The sequence below is a fragment of the Lissotriton vulgaris genome, chromosome 5, assembly GCF_964263255.1.
Source record: "Lissotriton vulgaris chromosome 5, aLisVul1.2, whole genome shotgun sequence".
Classification (NCBI taxonomy): Eukaryota; Metazoa; Chordata; class Amphibia; order Caudata; family Salamandridae; genus Lissotriton; species Lissotriton vulgaris.
The window spans coordinates 194,217,368-194,240,617 of record NC_141693.1 but is presented as its reverse complement, the minus strand read 5'-3'; the positions used below and the strand labels follow the sequence as shown (position 1 = coordinate 194,240,617).

At 47.5% G+C, this 23,250-nt stretch overlaps 1 protein-coding gene across 2 annotated transcripts in view; it reads left to right on the top strand.

The window, feature by feature from the left end:
* Positions 1 to 23,250, top strand: part of LOC147710457 (ficolin-1-like) — a 511,385-nt gene that overhangs the window by 304,194 nt on the left and 183,941 nt on the right. For both annotated transcript variants that reach the window (XM_086921145.1, XM_086921144.1), the window contains one exon: positions 1,861 to 1,988. In XM_086921145.1, the coding sequence (XP_086777271.1) occupies positions 1,861 to 1,988 (128 nt within the window). The remainder of the gene's footprint in view (positions 1 to 1,860; positions 1,989 to 23,250) is intronic.

The window sequence follows — 23,250 nt, the reverse complement described above, 5'->3', positions numbered from 1 at the left end:
GCTGGGCACCACCTGTTGACCCCTGGCACACTCCAAACAACACCTACCAGAGTTGGTGGAGTCTCACAGCCAGCCACATCCAAGACCCCCACGTCTGTCCTGGACATCACCATCATCCTGGCACCCCAGTCCCCGTACGGCCAACACAATGGTCAGGACCCGCTGGTGACCAAGCAAGGTCCCTACGCCATTGCCAGATGCACACACGTGTAAGGGGCAATCCACTGCACACATGTCCCACCTGTGCCCCATGGTGAGAGAGCACACAATCAGCGCACAGGAAGCACAAGTCACACATCAATGTCCAGGCAACATCCGAACACCGTGGGACCCTCACCAATGTTGCCTCCAAATACACACACAGTGTGGATGATCCCTTCACCCTCCGACCATCCAACAGCAACCAGCTGTTCGAAGATCGCACAAAGAGAAATGCACAGCCCCTTGCCAACTTCTCAATTAACACCCCACTCACCACAACTCCACAACCATGCAATCCACAACTCTGGCAATGCATATGTCACGAAATCACAACCAACATGCACAACAACCTGCCCACCCACCAGACACGACAGAACAACTCACAATGGTAACCTGGGCAAGCCATGAACATGAGCCATCAACGGCATGGCCCCTCAGCCACACAATAGCCGAATGTGGGTAGAGATGTCAACCAGACATGTGTGAAGGATGCAGTCGAAACATGTTTGGGAGAGTACACAATGCCAAGAGTGGTGGTGAAGTACTGCAGAACACACCCATATCCACGGCGACATACACCTCTGGTGAATGGAGTGTAGTGGACAGTGGACTCAACCATGTCACCCCAGCCAGTGGGGGTCCTTGTGGAAATGTTGCCTGTTACTCCCCACTTCTAAGCGTGTGCAGAGTTGGATGAGCCGGCGTTTGCCAAGCCTGCGTAGGGGTTTGAATAAAAAGCACATAGCCCTGGGCATTGTCCTCATCTGGAAAGCCCAACGTCTCTGCTAGGGCGGCACCTCCCACCCCGCCATGAGTGGGTTAGGATGGGAAGATGGGCAAGCAATGACGGGGGAGGGCAGGAGGAAGCTACAATGAAGGGGAGCCCGTAAACAAACTGGTAAGTGCGTAAAGCGCTATTTACCTTCGAATCCTGTTTGCGCTATGAAAATCTGCAAAGCAAAAAAAAGCATCAGTTCTGGGGTAGATAGCGAGGAACGGGTCAAGCAGTGAAGTGGGACGGGACGGGGAAAACAGGCAAGCTGCGACAGGGGAGGACAGGAGAAGGCAAAAATAAAGAGAAGAAAAATGCGAAACAGTAATGTAACTGGTGAGCACTCCAATACTTTCGGATTGTGTTTGCGCTATGGAAAACTGCAAAGCAAAAACATATTGGGGCAAGTGGGGCGAGGTAAAACAAAAGTGCTATGATGCGGCTAGCGTTAACTGCGTCATAGTGGATTTTTTTGTAAACAAAGAAATGTTAACAAAATTAACACGAACTGCGGAGGGACACTAATTACATTTAAATGAATCTGTGCTTGGTCCTTGCGCAGCCGACAGAAAAGGAAGTGGTGCATGCATAGCACATTCCAAATAGAAGACAGAAAATTAGAGTGACAACGCTGCAAACGAACGGTAAGCAAGAAGCGGGTGCCAAACCCGTTATATACAAGAGCCTCACAACCGGGTGCGCAAGTGCTAGCGCATGCTCACGCAAGCGAGACCTAAAAATGAATTGTTACTAATGCTGAGTGCACCAGCCTTTGATCTAAAATGTAAAATACGAATAAACAGGATGTTTGCATAATTATAACAGTACAAATGATATCCTATTTTGACATTTAATTTGTTAAATAAAGATTTTCCTCCTTTTTCCAGGGGCCAAGAACTGCAAGGAGCTGCAGGAAAGAGGAACTATTATGAGTGGCTGGTACACGATCTATCCTGAAGGGTGTAAAGCTTTGACTGTGCTCTGTGACATGGACACTGATGGGGGAGGATGGATTGTAAGTATGTGCGGAAAGAACAGAGATGTTTAAGATACTTAGACCCTCATTATGAGGGGCCTCCTTATTGAGAGGGGGCCGGTAACAGCAATTAGCAGCCCCATGGGAATTCTGAGCCCTGCTGCTGGAACAGAGCATATCTCTTTCCTTTCACATGAAGGTTTCAGCTGCTTAAAGGCAAAATAAAGAATTACCTGGGAAATGTAACTTGGAATTACTGTTTCCCCCAGTAATACCTCATATACTGCTGTATTCTCAGGTTCCAGTTCATATTGGGGCAGATTTCCCGCACCCAGTTCCCCAAAATCGGTACCTCTGTGTGTGGGGACATTCCTCACTGTATTCTGCACCGCTCAAAGTCAGGCCTAGTGTCTGACATCATTCTATACTCGCTCTCCTCATCTTGTGCTGTGATTACCAAATAATGGGACATCCAGACAGAGATTTGCTTTTAGTCTTCATCCTCTACCGCAGTCTAGTTCGAAGTTTTCTTCTTCTTGTGTTGACTTTGATCTCCACTGGGACCTTCACCACAGTCCAACCTAGGACTTTCTCTTGTCAAGCATTACATTGTATTCTATGTTTGAACGTCTTCTTGTTGATAACATTGACCTCTGAGAGTCACTGTTTTTGGATTTGTAAAACGTTAACCCCTCTTCCTTAAAACTAAAAGGTTAACCCGTGGAATTTAAAGGAGATTTGTGACAACGAAGACAGCTGCATCATCATACCTTTGAAATGATGTAGTGCTCCATGTATTTTATTGCTCTCCTTATACTGCATAATGCTCTGCAGGACAAGGGGTACATACAGTGGCAAAATAAATACTCTGCGAAGACCTGGGGGTAGAGGGGGATAAATGCAGGGTATGATTAACAGACTCCCATTCCTCCTTCTGATTTTTATCATGGCGTCCGCCCTGTACCCACTCCATATATTCCTAATAACCCCCCCACCAATCCCAGCACATATTACACTTTTTACAAATCCTTAACCTTACAAAGTGTATCATTGCAATAGATATCCAATATGATAGATTGTTTCTGTACCACAAAATCTCTTTGGTCTACCTGGGTTTTTGTTTCCTATAATCAGCTTTTAACACAACCCCACACTCATTCAGGGCCTTTGATATCCAGAGAGGGGAAATTGCTAAAGCATCCCTGCCTTGAGAACTACTGTAATGCTTGGGAGACCATGTTTCATCCTAGGTGAATGGAGGTCTGTAAACTGATTAACATTCTGTAAAGATGATCCAAACTCAAAAATCTTGGTAAAGAGATGTATCTTTATTGGTCATAAGTAGAGAGACCGAGACCTCCAGCTCCTTCCCAGCATCTTCAGTACTGGCCACTATTCACAACATAACATTCTAAACACCTAGCAACATCATAAGATTCTATGGAGGATAAATCCTAACACATCTCCCCCATTACAATATAAAATAATAGATAAATTAACATAACAAATTAAACAAGAATAACAATAGCATGAAATAATTACACAAAAGAAAATACCCACTAAGGAGCAGGACACTTTGCAACATTACCACAGCTCCAAGCAGAACCATCAGATAATATAAGAACATTTTTCTTAACACATCTCACACGTTTGTGGCTGAGAATATTTACTATCCCTTTAATAACAATACCACCTTTTCTAACCCCAACCCAATCACCCTCCTTGAAATCACACTCTCTTACCTTCATCCTCAAATTGTAGTTCTTTGCTGAATCAAACTGTTGCTTTTCTACACCACTCTTAACTTTCGCACGGTCAACCCAAACACACTCCCTACTCTAGAGCCAACCAGGAACTTCCTTCACTTCAGGTTCACGCCCCTTCAAAGAAACAAACGGCGAGACACCAGTAATAGAATGTGGCGTAACCCTGTATGACCATACCATCTTCTTGAGTTCATCAGACCACAACAAACCATTCGCCAATGATAGCTGAATGTTATCCATCAATAACCTGTTAATTCTCTCAACTAAACCATTGGCCTGCGGCCTGAACAATGCCACCCTTTCATGGCAAATTCCCATCTTATCCAAAAACTCTTTCATTTGCCTTGACACCAACTGCACTCCATTGTCCGACACCAATGTTTTCGGAATCCCCTCATTCAAAAATGTTCTCTCCAATAAATTAATGACTTTCTTGGAATCAATACTGTCAGTAGATTCCACCACAAACCACTTTGAATGGTAATCAACAAGAACCATTAAAAATTTGCTGCGAACACCTAATCTAGAAATCGGACCAAGAAAATCGATCTCTAATTTTTCCCATGGGCCTGCTGGAAAATCACTGCAAGAAAGAGGAGGCTGTCTAACCAATTTTGTCTTATCACTCCCCGCACAAGCATAATAGTTCTTCACAAGTTCATCAATTTCACCATCCATGCCTGGCCACCAAAATGACTCACGAATCCTCCTCTTTGTCATATTCCTTCCCAAATGACCTTCGTGAGCTAGGCTCATAATTTTGGATCTAAGTTTGTATGGTGGTACCAATCTACTCCTTCTCCACAGTTTGTTTTCACAAACACATAACTCCCCTTCCACGTGATAAAAACTTTTTAGACGACTATCAGAACAAGAATCTTTAGACCAACCTTCAGAAACACACTTCATGACACAAGATAATAGCTCATCGTCAGACATTGCATTCTCCCACTCTTCTTTATCAAATGCCTGTACCTCATTGCATTTAATCAAACCATCCATGTCCTCTGATTCTTCAAATTCCTGGTCCACCGGCATCCTTGATAAATAATCTGCCACAACATTCTTCACACCCTTCATATACTCCACTTCAAAATTGTATTCCAACACCGATAAAATCCACTTAGATATCCTGGGAGTAACATTCCCCTCTAAACGTCTTCCACCCTTAAACAAATGTACAAGAGGCTTGTGATCTGTTCGCACTCTAAAAGGCAACCCCCAAAGGAAATACCTGAAATGCTTAATCCCCCAGGTACATGCGAGAGCCTCTTGCTCAATCACTAAATAAGAAACCTCAGCACCCTGGAGTCTCCTCGAAGCAAAACTAACAATTCTCTCTGCAACATCACAAATCTGGGACAACACAGCCCCGATTCCCACAGCGCTAGCATCAGCAGTAACTAAGGTCCTGGCTTTAACATCAAAGTGACCTAAGGTCGGTGCATGTAAAATTCCACTCTTAACAGACTTGAATGCCTCCTCACACACCTCATTCCACATAAAAGTAACACCATTTTTCATTAACAACCTTAAAGGTTCAACCATATCAGAAAATCCCCTAATAAATTTAGAACAGTATTCAGCTAATCCTAAAAAAGATCTTAGATGATCCTTATTAGATGGAGTAGGGGCATCATTAATTGCAGATATGATGCTTTTCTGTTGCTTAATTCCCAAACCAGATATTTCATGCCCTAAATATGTTACCTTATCTCTCTTTAGTTGGCACTTATCCTTTTTTATTGTTAAACCATTCTTTTCCATCCGCTCCAAAACTTCAATTAAGACTTTGTCATGATGATCACAATTCTTACCAATTATAAGTACATCGTCTTGAAAACATAGCACATTTTTCATGCCCTGGAAAACCAGTTGCAATACCCTCTGGAACACCGCTGAGGCAGACGCCAGACCAAAAGGCATTCTACAATAACGGTATGCTCCCAGCGGTGTTACAAACGAGGTAAGATGTCTAGAATCCACATCCAGATCAATTTGGTGGTAAGCTGAGGACATATCAATCACGCTAAAAATCACTCCACCACCCATGGCACTTAACATTTCAGAAATGTTGGGTAGCGGTTGTCTGTCAACCCAGATATTTTTATTGAGGCCGGATAAATCCACACAGAGCCGAATTTTGGCTACCCCATCTTTGGGCGCGACTACAATGGGCGCGAGCCACTTAGAAGCCTCAATGGGCTCAATAATATTTAATTTTAAGAGCTTATCTAATTCCTCTTGAAGAGGACCCCTCATCAAATACGGTACATTCCTCACCTTATGCACTACAGGAATAGCATTACTTTTGAGAATGATTTTGTGGGAAAACCCCTTCAATTTCCCAAGATCCTCAGAAAAGACATTAGGAAATCTCTTCATAATATCAATTTCAAAAGCATCAACATTGAGTATGGGCAGAGACGAGACAGGTTCAGCTGCATTAGGGTTTAAAAGAATTCCAAGGTCTTTCTGGTGACGCCATCCAAGCAAGTTTGAACCTTGCTTTGTCAAATAAACCCTTCCAAATACCTTTCGATGTGAAAAAGTAATCACCATCCATTTAAGTCCTAAAATGACAATGGTCTTCCCACTATACCCCACTGCTTTGATATCAGGAACATCCCAAGAACCAATATCACACTCATCACCCCACACCTTCACATACATTTCTTGAGATAACAGTGTATAAAGACTTCCAGAGTCAATCAACATCCTAACATCCTTCGTGCCAGGATACTTAAGATCTCTACTATCAAAATTATTAAGAGAATGTGGTTTCTCAAGCTTATCTGAACTCTCAGTAGCTACGTCTAGAAGTTTAGAGACATTACTACATTCTACGCCTAAAGATGAATCCTCAGCCTAATCCACCAAGGACACTCCATCAACACACAACATTAATTCTTGAACATTTTTACAACAATCATCAATTTCATTAACATATTGAAGTTTGGCATTGCACGCTTTGGCTATATGACCCCTTCTACCGCATGCTCTACAAATAGCATTCCTAGCCATGCATCGTGAACTAGACGCAATATGACCAGGAGCACCACACCTATAACACTTTATTATACAGGAATTCATTCGTGTTCGTTGACCAACAGGCACACAACGAGTTTGTCCAAAAGGCTTGGCAAAAGCTTTTGAATGTAGTTTACTACCTTTTGAATCTAGTTTACTATCAACCTTAACCACTATTCGTTTCTCCACACAAGCTTGGACCTCAGAATTTTTTGGAGTAATATCTTTAGAAGATTTGGAATTGGTACACTTATCCATCTCTTTTATCCAGAGATCGGTATTTTCTAAACCTTTGGCAATTTGAATAGCTTCATCTAGGGTGCAATCTTTAATAAGTAACTTTTCCCTCACCCTCTTGTTATTAGTGCATCTGACGATTTGATCACGAATGAGGGAATCACCAAGGTTCTCAAATTGACAATTCAAAGATTACCCCGTCAAAGCTGCTACATCAGTCCCAATATCCTCATCAAGCTTCTGTACACGACAAAAGAACTTATTTCTCTCCAAAACTGTGTTAATTTTGGTTACAAATGTCTTCTCTAACATTTGCATACTCATTTCATACACATTACAAGGCTGCCCATCCCCCATTCCCAAAGAAATTTCAAGTAAGTCTTCATATAATTGTCTGCCTTCCACTCCCAAATGATGTAATAAAATCGATTGTTTGCGAATAGGTCCATACTTGTCAGAACCAGTGGCAAGAACATAAGTTAGAAATAGTTTTCTCCATTCTTTCCAAGGCACTGATGGTTCACCCGGAATAGGAGGGAAAGAAGGGGGGGCAGCGAGACTTTGATCAGCCATGTATAAGTCAATTTGATATCACACCCTGAAATAGTAGTTTTATTAAAGTGAAGAAGAGAAGTGTTTTCAATTACACTATTTACTGCTTGAAGCAATCATTGATCGTTGCAACTTGAGTTTCCTTTCAGTAACGTTTGCTCGTTGTAACTGCAATGTTTATTTATTGTAAATCCGAGTTTCCTTTCAGTAACGTCTGCTCGTTTATTTATTGTGACTTCTAGTTTCGTCAATTACCGCATCAACACAGTGTATTCAAAGAATACAAAATGGCCGATACGTACGGGTCACGATTTGACCCCGCGTACGTAATCGACACAAAAGAAGTCTCAAAGACGCTCTCGCGTGAGTGGATTCCAATGCGTGAGTCCGATCTAAGGGGTGTGCACCTGTTACAACGCATTTTTTACAACGCACTACTGTTACAACGCATCTATTACAACGCAGATACTGTTACAACTCATGTTTTTACAACACATTTTTTTACAACGCAGGTACCAGGAGGCCCATAGGAATGAAGGGGCAATTTGCGATTAGCAATTAGCTAATCGCAAATTTGGAATTTTTTCAAGGGTGCAGGGGTGTCTCAAGAACACCCTGCTGCACCCCTGAAAAAGACATTTGGGGGCATATGGCGCACATACATGCCCTAAGGGCATGTATGGGCGTCATATGGCACATTTGGTTTTTTTGAAAAATGCATAAAAGAATTCGCAACTTACCACCAACTAGAAGTTGGTGGTAATTTGCGATTCCTTAATGGCATTTTTTGCATTTTTTTCTTTGATACATTGCATTTAAGGAATCACAATATTTGCGATTCCTTAAGTGCAATCGCAAAATAAGGAATAGCAAATTTTGCGATTCCTTATTTTAATGCAAAAATGTTTGATACATACCATTTAGGTATTTAGCATTCGTAAAGGCCGAAATTCGCAGAATTTCGGCCTTTGCGAATGCTAAATAGCTTTATACATATGGCTCTTACAGCCTGATTCATGAAGCTGAATTGCGCCCGCAATCGCTGCGAAAACGCAAATGCGGGCGCAATTTCCGTATTCGGCATTCAACAACAAAATAGCGAATTCGCTAACACATATTAGCGAATTCGCTAATATAATCGCAGAATCCCTGCCGCTGAGCATTAGCGAATCGGTAATAGCGACACACCACGGAATCTGCGAAAATAATAGCGAATTCGCAATAGAAAATCGCAATCGGCATTCAAGAAAAATCGCAATTTGCGAAAAACCCAAAAATCGCTATTTGCACGGCGCAAAATAAGGACAACTCAAAGCAGGTGGTAACCATGAAAGGCATAGAATTTTTTTTTCAAAAAACTGTTGTCCTATCACCAACAGGGCCAGGCCTGACCAATCACACATAAGGACATTCAGTAGCAGCATTAGGCTTTCCACAATGCCTGGGATGTACATGGTGGTGAGGCGGCGAAGGCTACAGCGAGCAGCACGGAGGAGACGCATGAGGCAGGCAAGGATTTACCGGCTGCGGGTCACCTTGCTGGGCCAAACCAGAGAACAGATTTATGCTAAATACAGGCTGAATGGGGAAATGATCACCTGGCTGATACAAGAACTCGACCCCATCATGCAGCACCCAACAAGGCGAAACAATTCTGTGCCCACACATGTGCAGGTATTGAGTAGCCTGCACCTCCTGGCCTCCGGAAGCTTCCAGGGGGTAGTAGCGGCCGCTGGGGGAATATCCCAGCCCACCATGTCACGCTGCCTCAACAGTTTTGTAGACGCCATGCTCACCCAGCTACACCGTCACATCAAATTCCCCGCCAGCCAACAGGAATTGGACATGACAAAGCTACAATTCTACAATGTAGCCCATTTTCCACATGTGCTCGGATGCATAGACTGTACCCACGTCGCCGTCTGCCCACCAGCTGGCATGGAGTATATGTTCCGCAACAGAAAGTGCTACCACTCCCTCAACATCCAGATGGTCTGCAATGCCAAGACATACATCACTGACATTGTCTCACGGTACCCAGGGAGTACCCATGACTCCTTCATCTTCCGGCACAGCGCACTCCACACACGGCTGGTCAGGGGAGAGTTTGGGGAAGGACACCTACTTGGTAAGTACACTTTGATAGAAATGTCACATTGCAAAGATGTAACAGCGCAGCACAGGCAATCACCATCTGCTCCTCCCATTCAGGTGACAGTGGCTACGCCCTCCGTGAATACCTCCTGACCCCATACCTCAACCCTGCTACACCCCAGCAACGGCGCTACAATATTGCTCACATACGGACAAGAAATTGCATAGAAAGGACATTTGGCCTGCTCAAGAGCAGGTTCCGCATACTGCACAAGACAGGTGGGGCCATGTATTACAGTCCTGCAAAGTGCTGCCGCATAGTGGCTGTCTGCGCAATACTACATAACATGGCAACCAAGCGCCGGATACCTGTTGACATCTCTGGCAGTGAATCTGAGGGGGACAACCAGCCACCTGCACATGCGCGCCATGCACAAGGGGAGACCCCAGCAGAAGGGCACAGACGTCGCAACCACATCACAGTGAACAGTTTCTAGTACAACCACTGCCATCACCCCACGAATCGACAATGCATGCAAAATGTAAAGAAGACACAACGCTAATGTGTGTAGGAAAAGAAATGTATTTGTTCACTTCACAAAAGTAAATGTAATGGTCCGTGCCAAAGGTCAAAATAAAAGTACCTGTTCACTTCACAAAAGTAAATGTAATGGTCCTTGCCAAAGGTCAAAATAAAAGTACCTGTTCACTTCACAAAAGTAAATGTAATGGTCCTTGCCAAAGGTCAAAATAAAAGTACCTGTTCACTTCACAAAAGTAAATGTAATGGTCCGTGCCAAATTAGTCCCACACACAGTATTCCGTCATACTGCTGTGCTTGCCAGGCTTCACCTCAGCCTGCGCCAGTGGTGATTCCAGTCCTCTAGGTGTGCCTAGAGCGTGCCCCTCCACAACGCCTCTGAGGGCCTTCCTCCTCCGGGGCGTCAGGCAATGGGGGGGTCCTGGTGCTGCGGGTGGGTAGTGGGGCCTGTGAGGCTGATTGCGAGCTCAGGCTGGACGCCCCCTCACTCGCATCATCACCCCCCACAACAGATGGAATGGGTGGAGGGTGAAGAGCCACGACAGCTGTGGTGAGGGTCTCCAGCACCCTCGACATGTCCACACTGCACTGTATGACAGTGTGCTGCTGTGTCAGACAGCGCCTCGCCAGTAGGGAAGTGGCATTTGCCGACACGTAGCTCGCCCTGCTGTAGGTGCCAAGCTGTGTCAGCAGTTGGCGGTGGTGCCGGCGTTGGCCACCGTACATTCGATTCATGGCGCGGGTGTTAGCCTCCACGGCTGCAGCTATGCGGGCCATTCCATTGCCCACCCCGGCCAGGTCGGCCCTCATTCCTTCAATCTGTGTAGCAACACAGGCCACGTTGCGGCCAATGTTGCATAGTTGCTGGTGAATTGCCCCCTGCTGCCGTGCCTGGCGCTGGTGTATGTGCAGCATCCGTCGCTCGATGCTGAGCCGCGCCTGTCCTTCTCCATTGGCCCGCCTGGTAGCAGCTGCGGATCGCTGGCGTGACCTGCCACGCCTGCCCTGCTGGCCGGATTGTGTGGCTGGGGGCTGACTGGACAGTGGCGCAGCCCCGGATGTTGAGGCGCCAGCTGATGGGGATGAGGCCACCGGTGTTGCAGGTGTGCTCGTCGCTGGGGGTGTGCCTGCTGGTGTGGCTGTGGCAGTCGCTGCGGGGGCCACAGGAGTGACTGACCTGGCTTTAGCTCTGGGAGGAGCAGCGGTGGCAGGGAGCACAATGGGTGCTGCGATGGCAGCAGATGAGGGCGCTGCAGCAGTTGCAGGTGGGACGCTGCCGGTGAAAGTTGATGGTGGTACAGTTGCAGCGTTAGGGGCTGGTGCCTGGGTATGTGTTGGCTCCTCCAGGACGCTGTCGTCTATCACCAGCCTGTCACTGTCACTGGTATCTCCACCTGTGGGGGTAAGTGGAGGACCATTAGTTGTATGCATCTGGCAGACGTGCAGTTGCAACATGCATGCTGGGTGACATTCCCTGAATGGCAGTGGCTTTGTGTGCATTGGGACCTGACTACATCTCCCACAATGGCTGCATTGTGGTACTACTACATTGTGGTCAGACTACATCTCCCACAATGCTTCAGGACAATCCTTGATGTGCAACAATTACATGCCTATGGGACATTGGGGGGGCCTATTTGGTCATGGACATCCATAGGGGGCAGGGTCGCAGTCGCATGCCACTTACCTTGGGTGTCTTGTGTGGGGGCGGATGAGTCCAGTGCAGTGAAACCCACAACGGCCTCCATCTCGAGGGTGTTTTCCACCTGGTCCTCCAGGGGGGTGTTCGGTGGTACCGTCGGACCTCCTCCGCCTGTGCCCGAGGACTCCCCGAGGCGCGCCGCCACCTTCTCCTTGGCACGGCCTCGGAGGTCGTACCACCTCTTCTTCAGTTCTTCAAGGGACCTGGACGCCACTCCCACTGAGTTAACTGCAGAGGCTATCCCCTGCCAAATGCGTCTCTTCTCCATCTCCGGGACCCTCCTGGAATTTGCACCGAACAGTTGGTCGTGGTTAGCCACGACTCCCTCGATGAGGTGCTCCAGCTCCTGCTCGCTGAATTTCAGCTTTCGCTTCCTCCCAGCCGAGCTGCTGGTCCCTGGTGCAGCTTCCTCTGCCATGTTATGGGTTGTGGCTCAGTGGTGCACTCTACAAGCCAAGATGTGCAGCTGCTCTTCGATCTGCTCCCTGTCTCTCTGCCTCACTGTGGAGAATGGTGCTGGGAACCGGCAGCTTCCTGGTTGTGATGTCATCACTGGGCTCGAAATGCGACTTCCCGTTTTCCCGATCTCGCGAGTTTGCGATCTCGCAAATAGCGATATCGCTAATAGCGATATCGCTATTTGCGAGATCGCAGTCCAGCCGCGGGTAGGCCGAAATAGCGATTAATCTGCGATTAATCGCAATTTCGATCGGATCGCTATCGGATTTTGCGATCGCGTGCGAATCGCTTTTTTTATCGCAATTCTTCATGAATTCGGATTTGCGATTTCTGAATAGCGACTCGCTATTTTTCGCTATTTCAGAATCGCAAATGCCGATGTTCATGAATCAGGCTGTTAGTTCTTTATTGTGTCTTAGGAGGTTGGTAAAAAGTCAAAACATTTGTTAACCCAAGAGAAGCATCTCTATAATGCATCGAGACGGTACCCTAATTACACAGAAAAAAGTATAATCAGTACATTTGCCATCTTGATTGCTACTTACCTGTATTCCCACAGTGTATGTGGCAATACATTGTAACATGCTAGGTATGGACCTAACTACAGCGTTACCATTCCGAGGGCAGTCGAACACCTAGTGCAGAATAATAACATTGACACCCACGGCACTGCTCATTTTGAGGGCGCTGCTTCAAACCCTTTGTGATATTAAAGCAAGGTTAGTGAAGACTGCATTCATCCGTTACTTTTTAGGACACATACATGTGCACTATCAAAGGTTGTAGGATTCGCTTTCTTTGCTGTGGTGGCATTAGTCAGGGATCAGATTGAGTATTATTAGCCAAGTGAGTACACTTCAACCTTTGGGTCATCAGTGATGATGGAAGATATGCGTCAATTCTATTGTTTTGAGGATGGATTAAGAAGCGGTAAAAATATCTGTTGCTTTGCTTATTTTTGTTTTAGTTTTTAGAGGAGAGGTAGAGTCAATATTTTGTTTTTGGCAGTTCTGTTTCATCCATCATTTTGGGTGTGGAGCATTTTTAGAAACCTGCATATTTCTGGGCTTTCACACTGACCAGAGTGATGGTCTTTGAAATGTTGTTCCTATTGATTTCACATGTGACCCCATTGTTTGACTGTGAGTAACACTGAAGGACATTACCGCTGCATAACATCGCCACTCCTATCCTTTCTCAAGTCTGAATGTATATGTATTTGTTCATAACCCTCAGCAGACTTAGTTTAGGAGGACTAATTAAGATTTTTAGACCTAAATTTGAGTAGTCAAATAAACAATTCAATCAAACAGCCGAATGCCTCGCTAACAAAATCAACAGATGCTATTAAACAAACAAAACGATTTCTTTAATTATCATCTAAATAAGTGCTTTCCTTTTTTAATGTAGTGTTTTTTTCTTGCACTACAGGATTTTATTCAACCATAAACCATGAAAAGTATCATAGTACGATTGAATACTTATTTGCATCATACTTTAAGTAAGTGTTGGTTTATCATGCAGGTTGTGTTGATTTTAGTGTGAGAAGTCTACCTTTCAAGATAGGACTATTTATTCAGTGAACGAATAACCTGTCAGCCATACCTAGTGACCAGCTAGCCTTAGTAACCAGCTATCCCTAATAACCAGTGACATGATGATGAGGGAGAAATGCTCCACTGGCCTGATCATGATTTGACAGGTACTGCCGCCAACCAATGGCTGAAGGGAGCTGACCCAACGCCCCACGCTACGATTGGTCCGACCTAAAAAAAACGACTTTTTTTAATACTATGAAGGGATATTAGGTTTGCCCAACTCTAAGCTGAGGAGTTCTAATACAACTACTCATGGATCTTTGAATCTGACATGGCTGACTTCCCCTAGTCTGACGTTAGTGATTGGCAGAAAAGAAGGATATAGTCCAGGCAACTACAAATGGCAGAGAGTAATCTAACATTTGACTTTGAATATGTCTTGAATATTTATGAGCTCTATGATCAGGTTACATCATTATCAAGGTTGAAGTAAGGGGTAACCCAACTCTCTAAAACTGAGTCTTAAAATGATTGCTTCTAATTTATCTGAAATGGGCAGTTTCGATGTATTTGAGTCACTGTTCAAGACTCATGAAGGCTTCAGTGTATAATCTGGTTAATTTAAATGCATCTTCAATTTGGTTTTCAATTACCACCACTGATGACTATTTGATCAAGGAAACTGCTAGATTCAAAAGGGTACCTCTGATTGAACACTTAAGAAAAGCTCATTCCCTGCCAATTATCAGAAACAATGTAAATCAATAAAGGCCAAAATGAAATAAATAAACTAACCACTACAAGGTGACAGGGGTATCACACATTAGTTTTAGAAAGGGCATCTGCAAGAAACAAAAGATCATGTGTGGTTAAAATGGCAAGAGGCTGCACGTAAGAGAAAATGCAGTTTACACCTCTATCAAATGAAGGCTGCAAAGCTAGCTCTTAAAATCTGATATCCCGAGGTCCAAGTAGCATTGTATAGGAAATCCACTTTATATACTTGAGGAGTTAGACTTCGTCCCAGGCACCCAAGACAGCTTGAGAGATACACCACCCGTGTGTCACAAGTGAACCTGAACTTGGTGCACACAAATATAAGAGAAGACACCAGACATAAGCAACATCAAAGATCCTGGATACAAATGTTACTGTGTCCCAGGCTTCACATCATTGGTGCTTGCTCCAAGGATAAAGGAGACCTGCTTGCATTACCTCAAAGGACCTTTGTGGTTTACCATTTAAGTAAACTAATATGGCCTACTGATAATTGAGCTTAATACAGAATCTAAATATGTGATGGAAATTAGGGAGTTATCTCATGGCCTACTGGTGTGTTTCCTCAGTGTAGTGGCGTACTTACCACTAGTGTGCAGCTAAACATGTATCAGAATGATGTCAGAAGTTTAAAGAATGTGTCATTCTTTTTTTAAATATCTTTTTATTGAGCTGAATTTGAGAAGATAAGAACATTGTCATATCGAGATCGCAACAAATAGTACAGTATTTCTATGTTTTAAGCAAATATAGTTAACTGTCATAATAAGAAAGCATCCCACTTTTCAAACAATTAAAGTGCAACAAAATCTTAAAGTGTCACTGTACCTTGCTTTCAACAATTTAGTAGATTTAGAACACTCTCAATCACCTCGATCTAAAGTGCTAAAGTGCTTTATCACACAGCAGAACATTGAACCCAAGAACATAGGTTTAGCAGCTCCTTAATAAAGTGCGTAAATGGCAATTACAAGTCCTGTGGAGTAAAATGATGGATAATACACTTCAGCTATAAAAAATAAAGTGCAATTAAAACACATCCATTTAACAACACCTTAACAAACTGCATAGATATCTAATATAGGGCTTATTCAAGAGATTCAGAAGGTTTTCAAGCAGCCAAAAACCTGGAAATACACCCAACCGATGGTTAATATGCCTTCTCGAAGGCTTATTTTATGATACCAATATTGAAAGGTTGGGATACTAACCATCCTCCAATATTGTAGTATCAGAGAATGGGCCAATAGAAAGCAAATATTGCAAATGCTTATTAGCTTTCCTACTAGCATATGATGAGTCGAACAGTACTAAATTGGCTTCGGTTATGATTGTAAATTGAACACATTTCCTGAGTGCTTGGAATTATCCATCCCAAAATTGATGAAGAACAGAACATGTAAAAAAACATATGTAGCCAATTGCCCATATCATTTAGTTGACACCGTAACCATTGATCGGAGATTGACAAGAACATCTTACGCAGGGCATGACGATTATAATATGCTAGCAATCCTGAGAGAAAAGATGGCAGCACTTTAACCGCATCGCTGCTGCGGTGATTTTTGCGCTGTGCGGCATTTTTAAAAATACAGCGTTACATGACGAGCTCAGCTCGTCATCAGCACACGCCACCCGTGGCTGATGACTAGCTGAGCTCGTCATCAGCAGCGAAGGGGTTAAGTGGGCTCTGCCGGCCAAGCCTTCCATCCGAAATATTCCTGCAGACACCCGCAACGTAGCGACCCAGCTTCCCGCTGCCGTCACTCACCTTATTCCAGGACTCTCGCTGCTGCCTTTATCGATCTCCTTGGTCACGTCGGAGCCGTGCAGTGCTGCCTGATTTGACGCACCGGGCCCGCGTCACGCCACTGAAGAGGCCCGACCCACTTGCTCAACGGCTGCAGACTTCCTTGCCTGGGCGGCCAGCCTGTGGACTCCGTGGGATCTGAACCTGCTGTGGCCGGTTAGTGTCTCCGCCACTGAGGCCTTCTGTGTTGGGACTGGGGTCGCGCGAGCCGCACCGTCCGGTCGGGCCTGTCTGCTGCGTGAGCACATTCCCCCCCCTCCTTGGCGCCAGTTGCTGAGTTTCTCCTGGTCCCTGGGCCTAGCGCCGGAGGCTGTGCGTCCCCGCTCCTCCCCGCTGTGTGAGGCCTCTTGCCTGCGGGACCCCTGGCTCTACCCCTGCACCCAGCCTGCGGCTGCCTGACGCCCTCCGCCGCTCCTCGCTCTCTGTGTCCTGCGGCCTGCTTTGTCTCCCTGGACCGGACCTGGCCCCCGTGGCCTCAGCCTTGTCGTGCTGCACATCCCCTGAATCCTCCCTCGCTGCAGCTCCCGCCTCGCTGGGCTGAAAGGGGGCCATGTCCTGAGGACTCTCAGCCTTGGGCCCATATGCGCTGGAACGCTTGCCGCCCTGAGAATCTTGTTTCCCCGGCTGCCTGCTGTACCCACCAGCAAGCCACAACTCATCGCCCTGGGCAGGGGCCACCCTGCGGGGGTCACGCGGCGGGGTTGGGGGTGTGCGGGCCTTTTCGCGGGGCCTCTCTGTCAATCGCTGCTGCGTGGTCTCCCTGGCCTCTTCCTAGCCAGTTTGCCCGCCGAGTTGGCCCCGTGCCGGAGGCTGCCTGCCCCCGCGTCTCCCTGCCACTTGGCCCCCCTTTGTGGTGCCTACTCCCATATTGCCTGCTCCTTGGACGACCTTCTTCTGGGACTTGGTCGCATTGGGCGGCCCTTTGATACTGTTGCCTCCACGCTTCCCCAGCGGCCTTACTTTCCTCATCTCACCCCGCCCTATCTTCCTAAGTTTGATCCTCTGGGCTTGCTGGGCACCCACTTTGGCCCCCTGGGCGGCGCGGCCTTGAGCCCATTTGCAGCGTCTGTGGCGCCTGCCTCCATGTCTCTGCCATGCGGCCAAGCTGAAGGCCTTACCTTATTTGTCTGTTTGCCACCTTGCCCGTTGGTCTCCTGGGCCCGATGTTCACCTGTCTCAAACGCCTTTCCTGTGGGCGCCACCAGTGCTGCCTCACCTGACTGGTGCCTAACCTTGCCCCCGCCTGCTTGCTCTCCATACGGGAAATCTCCTTTGGCCACCGGCCTCCACTTTCTCACTCTTCTGCAGCGACCCGCCTCAGGTGCCCCTGGGGTGGCGACTGTCTTCTACCAGCGCAGCTACCTCCACTCTGCTGCTCGACTGTGCCATTCCCCGCTGCTGCCAGCCATGGGGAGAACCGACCCGAAACAGCCAAAGATCGCCTTCGACCAGCGCCACCCCACGCACCAGGAGGGTGCAATTTCTGATGCAGTTGACCCTGCTGCCTTTCAGGAGGTGGCCCAAACATGTGAGGATGACCTCAAGGCAATTATGTTGGACGTAAAGTCCATGGTCACGGGCACAGCGGCACAACTGGACCAGCTATCAGCCCGACTGGATACAGTTAAGGCCAGAGTCGATTCCTATGATGCCCATCTCCTCCAATTTGAATCCAGGGTCTCTGATGCCGAGGACGCTGCCACTCAGGACCGCCAAAAACTCCTCCTTTAGATAAGGTGCTTGATCTCATCCGTAATAAAAATGAGGATTTCGAGGCACACTCCGGGGAGCAACTTCCGCATTACTGGAGTACCAGACCTTTTCGGTGACATCCTTTCTTCTGTCTTTATTGTTGAGCGGGCGCACCGCTCCCTCGGTCCGTGCCCAGCCCCGGGCCTACCGGCCCAGGTGATCATTGATAAAATTCTGAATTACAGGGACCGTGACGCCATACTCCGGGCTGCCAGGGAGAGGGGTGAAATCCGACACCAGGGAAACTCCCTGTCTTTGTACGCTGACTACACCGCCGCGGTCCAGGCGGCTGGCCGTGAGTTCCTACCGGCAAAGCGGATCCTGCAAAAATATGAGGTCCCTTACTCTCTGGCGTATCCTGCCAAACTGCGGGCTCCAAGCTACACATCTTTCCTGACCAAAAGAGGCTCTCGCCTTCACCAAGAAGTTGGATCGCATTGCTCTACGCCCGTCGGTGCTCAGGCCACCACTGCTGATAACCTCAGTGACAATGACTAAATTGCTGTCCTCTCTTACATGTTCGCTATTTGTATACCATGTGGCCACTGTTCCGACTCCTATTTAGCCCCTCAAGCTTCTACAGTCCTCCTGGGCCTACCAATGTCAAATTTGTGTTCTCGGCCTACTGTTACAGTTTATATGTAACCCATGCCTCCACGGGATGATTTCCATTTTGGTCATTGACTCTTTCCTTCCAAGTTGTGGGTCCCTGGGGTGGGTGCGGGCGGTGTCACAACCTATTTGGGGGGGTTGGTGTGGGTGGGGGGGGGGGGTTCTGGGGTCTGCTGCCTCCTTCTGAGGTGTGTTTGTTTTTGTCAGCATGTTTTACTTTTTTCTTCAGTTTGTATTATTAAACCAAGCTGCTCTGTTACGTCATGCCACACTATTATGCACCCATCTTCAAGATTTGGTTCCCATGCACGACACTCATCAGCATCATACCCTCTGGGCTTCATGTTTGTGGTTCCCCATTGCATCCCTGTTATTTGCTGCGCACAGTTTGGGGTCGTCCTTCCCCATCCCCTTTGAGGTTGCATTGTTCTTCATCCTCACGGAGGAATACTTTAATCTTACCCACCTACACGAGGGCCCTGGCCAGACTCATCACACTCCACATGTCTGCCCCTCACACTATGGCGATATGACAGACACTACTTTCTGGACAAGGAACATCTGTGGTCTAACCGACCACCGCAAGGCTCGATTAGTCCATGCGCATCTCCTCCAGCACAAGGTGGACATCTGTCTGCTACAAGAAACTCACTTGCTCCCTGCCTCTGCTGCTAGACTCCACTCCCGGCACTGGGGAGAATCTCACTCTTCTTTTTATTCCAACTATTCCCTTATACGTAGGGCCTCCTTTGGCAAACCTCCCACTCAATCACTGACCCCGCACGGCATTTTGTTATTCTCCACGGCTCCCTCCAAGTCCAACCCTTGACAATCGCTGCAATCTATGGCATTAACAGTGACGACCCGGAGTTTTTTACGCAGGTTTGACAACACATCTCCTCCTTTGGCCCTGCTGTTCTCTTTTGGGGGGTGACTTTAATGTCACATTATCCCTGTCCTTTACCGCTCCGGCCCCCATGCATCACATCCCTGTATAATATTTGGCAACGCATGCGTCCTGATGCTCAAGAGGGTACCTGCATCACTGGCACTCATGGCTGCTGGTCCCGGCTAGATCTGTGGATATTCTCCCGGATATTCTCTCTTGGTTCTCCTCTATCGATCACAAGGCCCGCACTCTCTCAGATCACGCGCCGGTTCAACTTTGTCTCCATCTGCTACAGTCCCCTCGGCGTGACTTCTCCTGGCGGCTCCCTTCCAACGCACTGCGCGACTCCGTCTTCTGTGACAAGATCTAGACCGCGATCACTAATTACTATGAGCTTAACGTGGGCTCCGTGGACTCTCCCTCCACTCTCTGGGAAGGCTTCAAGGTCGTCATTCGCGGCGAGTGTATTTCTAAACAGTCCGTGGTCTTGCGCTCCATACGTAACGCTCTTGATAAATTGGAGTCTGAGATTAAAACTATGGACTCTTTTGCTCTTGACCCCAACCCCACCACACTCGCCTGTCTTCATGAAAAACACACCGAATTCACTGAGGAGGCCATCCGTGAGCTCTCGTTCTTCGGCAGAGAGGCCCGGGCGCGCCGCTACAGCGAGGGCGATCGTCCCGGGAAAACCTTGGCCAACCTTCTTCATCCACCCCACGCCGCGTCCTTTATTACAGCGCTCCAGGATGGTGGCCCAGGTCGCACCACCTCTCCGGTAGAAATTAAGGCACGTTTCATGGACTTCTATATGCAACTTTACACTGAAGGATTGGCCCCCCGTGTTAGGTCTTTGACCAGTACGTTAGATACTTTTATGGCTCGAAATATATCATCGTGAATACCTAGACGAGCCCTTCTCCAAAGAGGAAATCTTGTCCGCCATCAATAGCATGCCAGGTGACAAGGCCCTTGGTCTGGAGGTTCTGCCCATCGCTTTTTTCAAAACTTTGGCTTCTCTTCTGGTACCACATTGGCCGCCATGTATAACGAATCCTTCGAGAGCGGCCAATTCCCACCCTCGCTCTGAAAGGCTATGCTGACTCTGCTCCTAAAGCCTGACAAACCACCCGAGACCTATGATTCCTATTGCCCCCTATCCCTCATTAACACTGATAACAAAATATTCACCAAACTGCTTGCATTGCGTCTTCTCCCTCTCATGCCGCACACCGCTCTCCCAGATCAGTCCGGCTTCATTCCGGGCAGCGCGATCTCTCACAACCTTCGGACCATCTTCTCCCTCCTCCACCAAATCAATCCAGCGCTCCCTGCTGTGGCCGCCCTGGTGGACGCCCCCAAGGCCTTTGATACTTTGGAGTGGCCCTTCTTATTTTCTCTCCTTCCGCGTCTTGGTTTTAGCCCATTTTTTATTCGGAAAATGTTACTACTGTACACTCTCCCTACCGCCCACTTCCGGATCAATGGCCTGATATCTGATTCCATCCCTATTGGTCGTGGTACCCACCAGGGGTGCCCGCTTTTGCCTATGTTATTCGCTATCGCGATGGAACCACTTGCGGCTAGAGTCCGGCAACACCACACCCAGAAGGGGAACGGGTTCGCAGCACTTGCCCTCTTGGTCTCCATGTAGGCGGACAACATCACTCTATATGTCCGCCACCCTCAGGAGAATCTCAGTCCTTTAGTACGTTAGATTTTACGGTTTGGTGGCTATTTAGGCGTACAGATCAACTGGAACAAGTCAATCCTCTTTCCTCTCACGGACGCCACCATTCCCTTCACTCCGGACTACGCTTTTGTGTGGGCTTCGGGCGCCACACGCTATTTAGGAATCTGGTTGAGTAGGGACGTGGACGAACTCTGGAGAGCCAACTTCGGGCGTACAGTGGACTGGCTCGAATCGAAGGTGCCGCTCCGGAGCCGGTTGCCCCTATCGTTTGCTGGTCGAATCGCGATCGTCAAAATGGTGGTCCTTTCAAGATTCTTATATTTAATCCTGAACATTCCTGTTCCCCTCACTGCCCATTTTTTTCGCTGGGTCCGTTTGTTGATCATCTCTCTCATCTGGGCTGGGAAGCAATCCATGATCGTGTACGACATTCTCACTCTTCCGATGGTGAGTGGCAATCTCGGTGCGCCTGACTTCAAACTGTACGCGATGTGTGCTCAGGCAAGCTTCTTTCACTTTTGGACTAACCCCACTCCATTCCAGCCACACGTGGCGGTCGAGGTGGATTTTGCTGCCCCGTGGCCGCTCACTACTGCCCTGTTTGCCCCGGCCAAACTCCCACATACTGAAATAAACACAGTCGAGACCTTGTGATGGGCCTGGGAGGGACTTTGCCGCTTCTCAGGTTCCCCCCTGCTCTCAGCAAATTCAATGCTGATAGTTCGCCGCCCGGCTTTCCCTCCTCTCCAACCCTCCGGTATGGTTAAACATGCCTCCCATTTGAAGTTGACCACTGTGGCGATCTCTATCTGTGAAACACATTTTACTCTCCTGCTGATGACTCCGGCCCCATGGACACTCTGCTTTTTTTATCAGCTGCGGGAAATCTGCAAGGATCTACACTCTACGTTCCCCCCAGTTGGAAGGAGGCGGTTGTCAAGGCACTGCTTAAAAAACCACTGTTGGATCCGGTGGACCTGGCCAATTATAGGCCAATTTCTCTCCTTCCCGGTACCAGTAAAATTGCTGAAAAATTAGTGAATAAGAAACTATCACATTATCTGGAGACCAATAACCTCCTCAGACTTTTGCAAACTGGATTCCGGCCAGGGCATGGCACCGACATCGCCCTCCTTGCAGCAGTGGAGGAGACCAGAGCCCTGCTGGACACAGGAGGATCAGTGGCAGTGATCCTCCTGGACCTCAGCGCGGCCTTTGACACCGTCAACCATCGGGTCCTAATCCAACGACTCAAGAACATTGGTGTCGAGGGCACAGCTCTTACCTGGTTTAAATCCTTCCTTGACCGCCGCTCCTTTCAGGTCTGGGAGAATGACATTCGGTCCCCTGATACCCTCCTCCAGTGTGGCGTGCCTCAGGGCTCATCTTTAAGCCCGACATTATTTAATGTCTACATGTCCCCACTGGAGGAGGTGGTCAACCCGTTCGGGGTGAAAATAATCAGCTACGCTGATGACACACAATTAGAAGTGTCTTTATCTCACCCGAACCAAAAACCCTCAGACCTGTACAACTGCCTCATGGACATCCAAGGTTGGATGAACAGTTCGGCACTAAAGCTCAACGGCTCAAAGACGTACATCCTCCTCCTTGGCCAGAAAGGGCTTTCCCTCGCGCATAATCTTTGGCCACCCTGCTTGGGTGAGCCTCCGGCCCCCAAGCCAGAGATTAAGAGCCTAGGAATCTGGCTTGAAAAAGACCTCTCTTTCAAGACACAAGCCAAGAAAGTTGCCGGCACTTGCTTCGGGCTTCTTAAATCCATCAGGAAGATCTTGCCATTACTGCCACCTGTCACTCAGAAACTGTTAATCCAAGGCCTTATTATGTC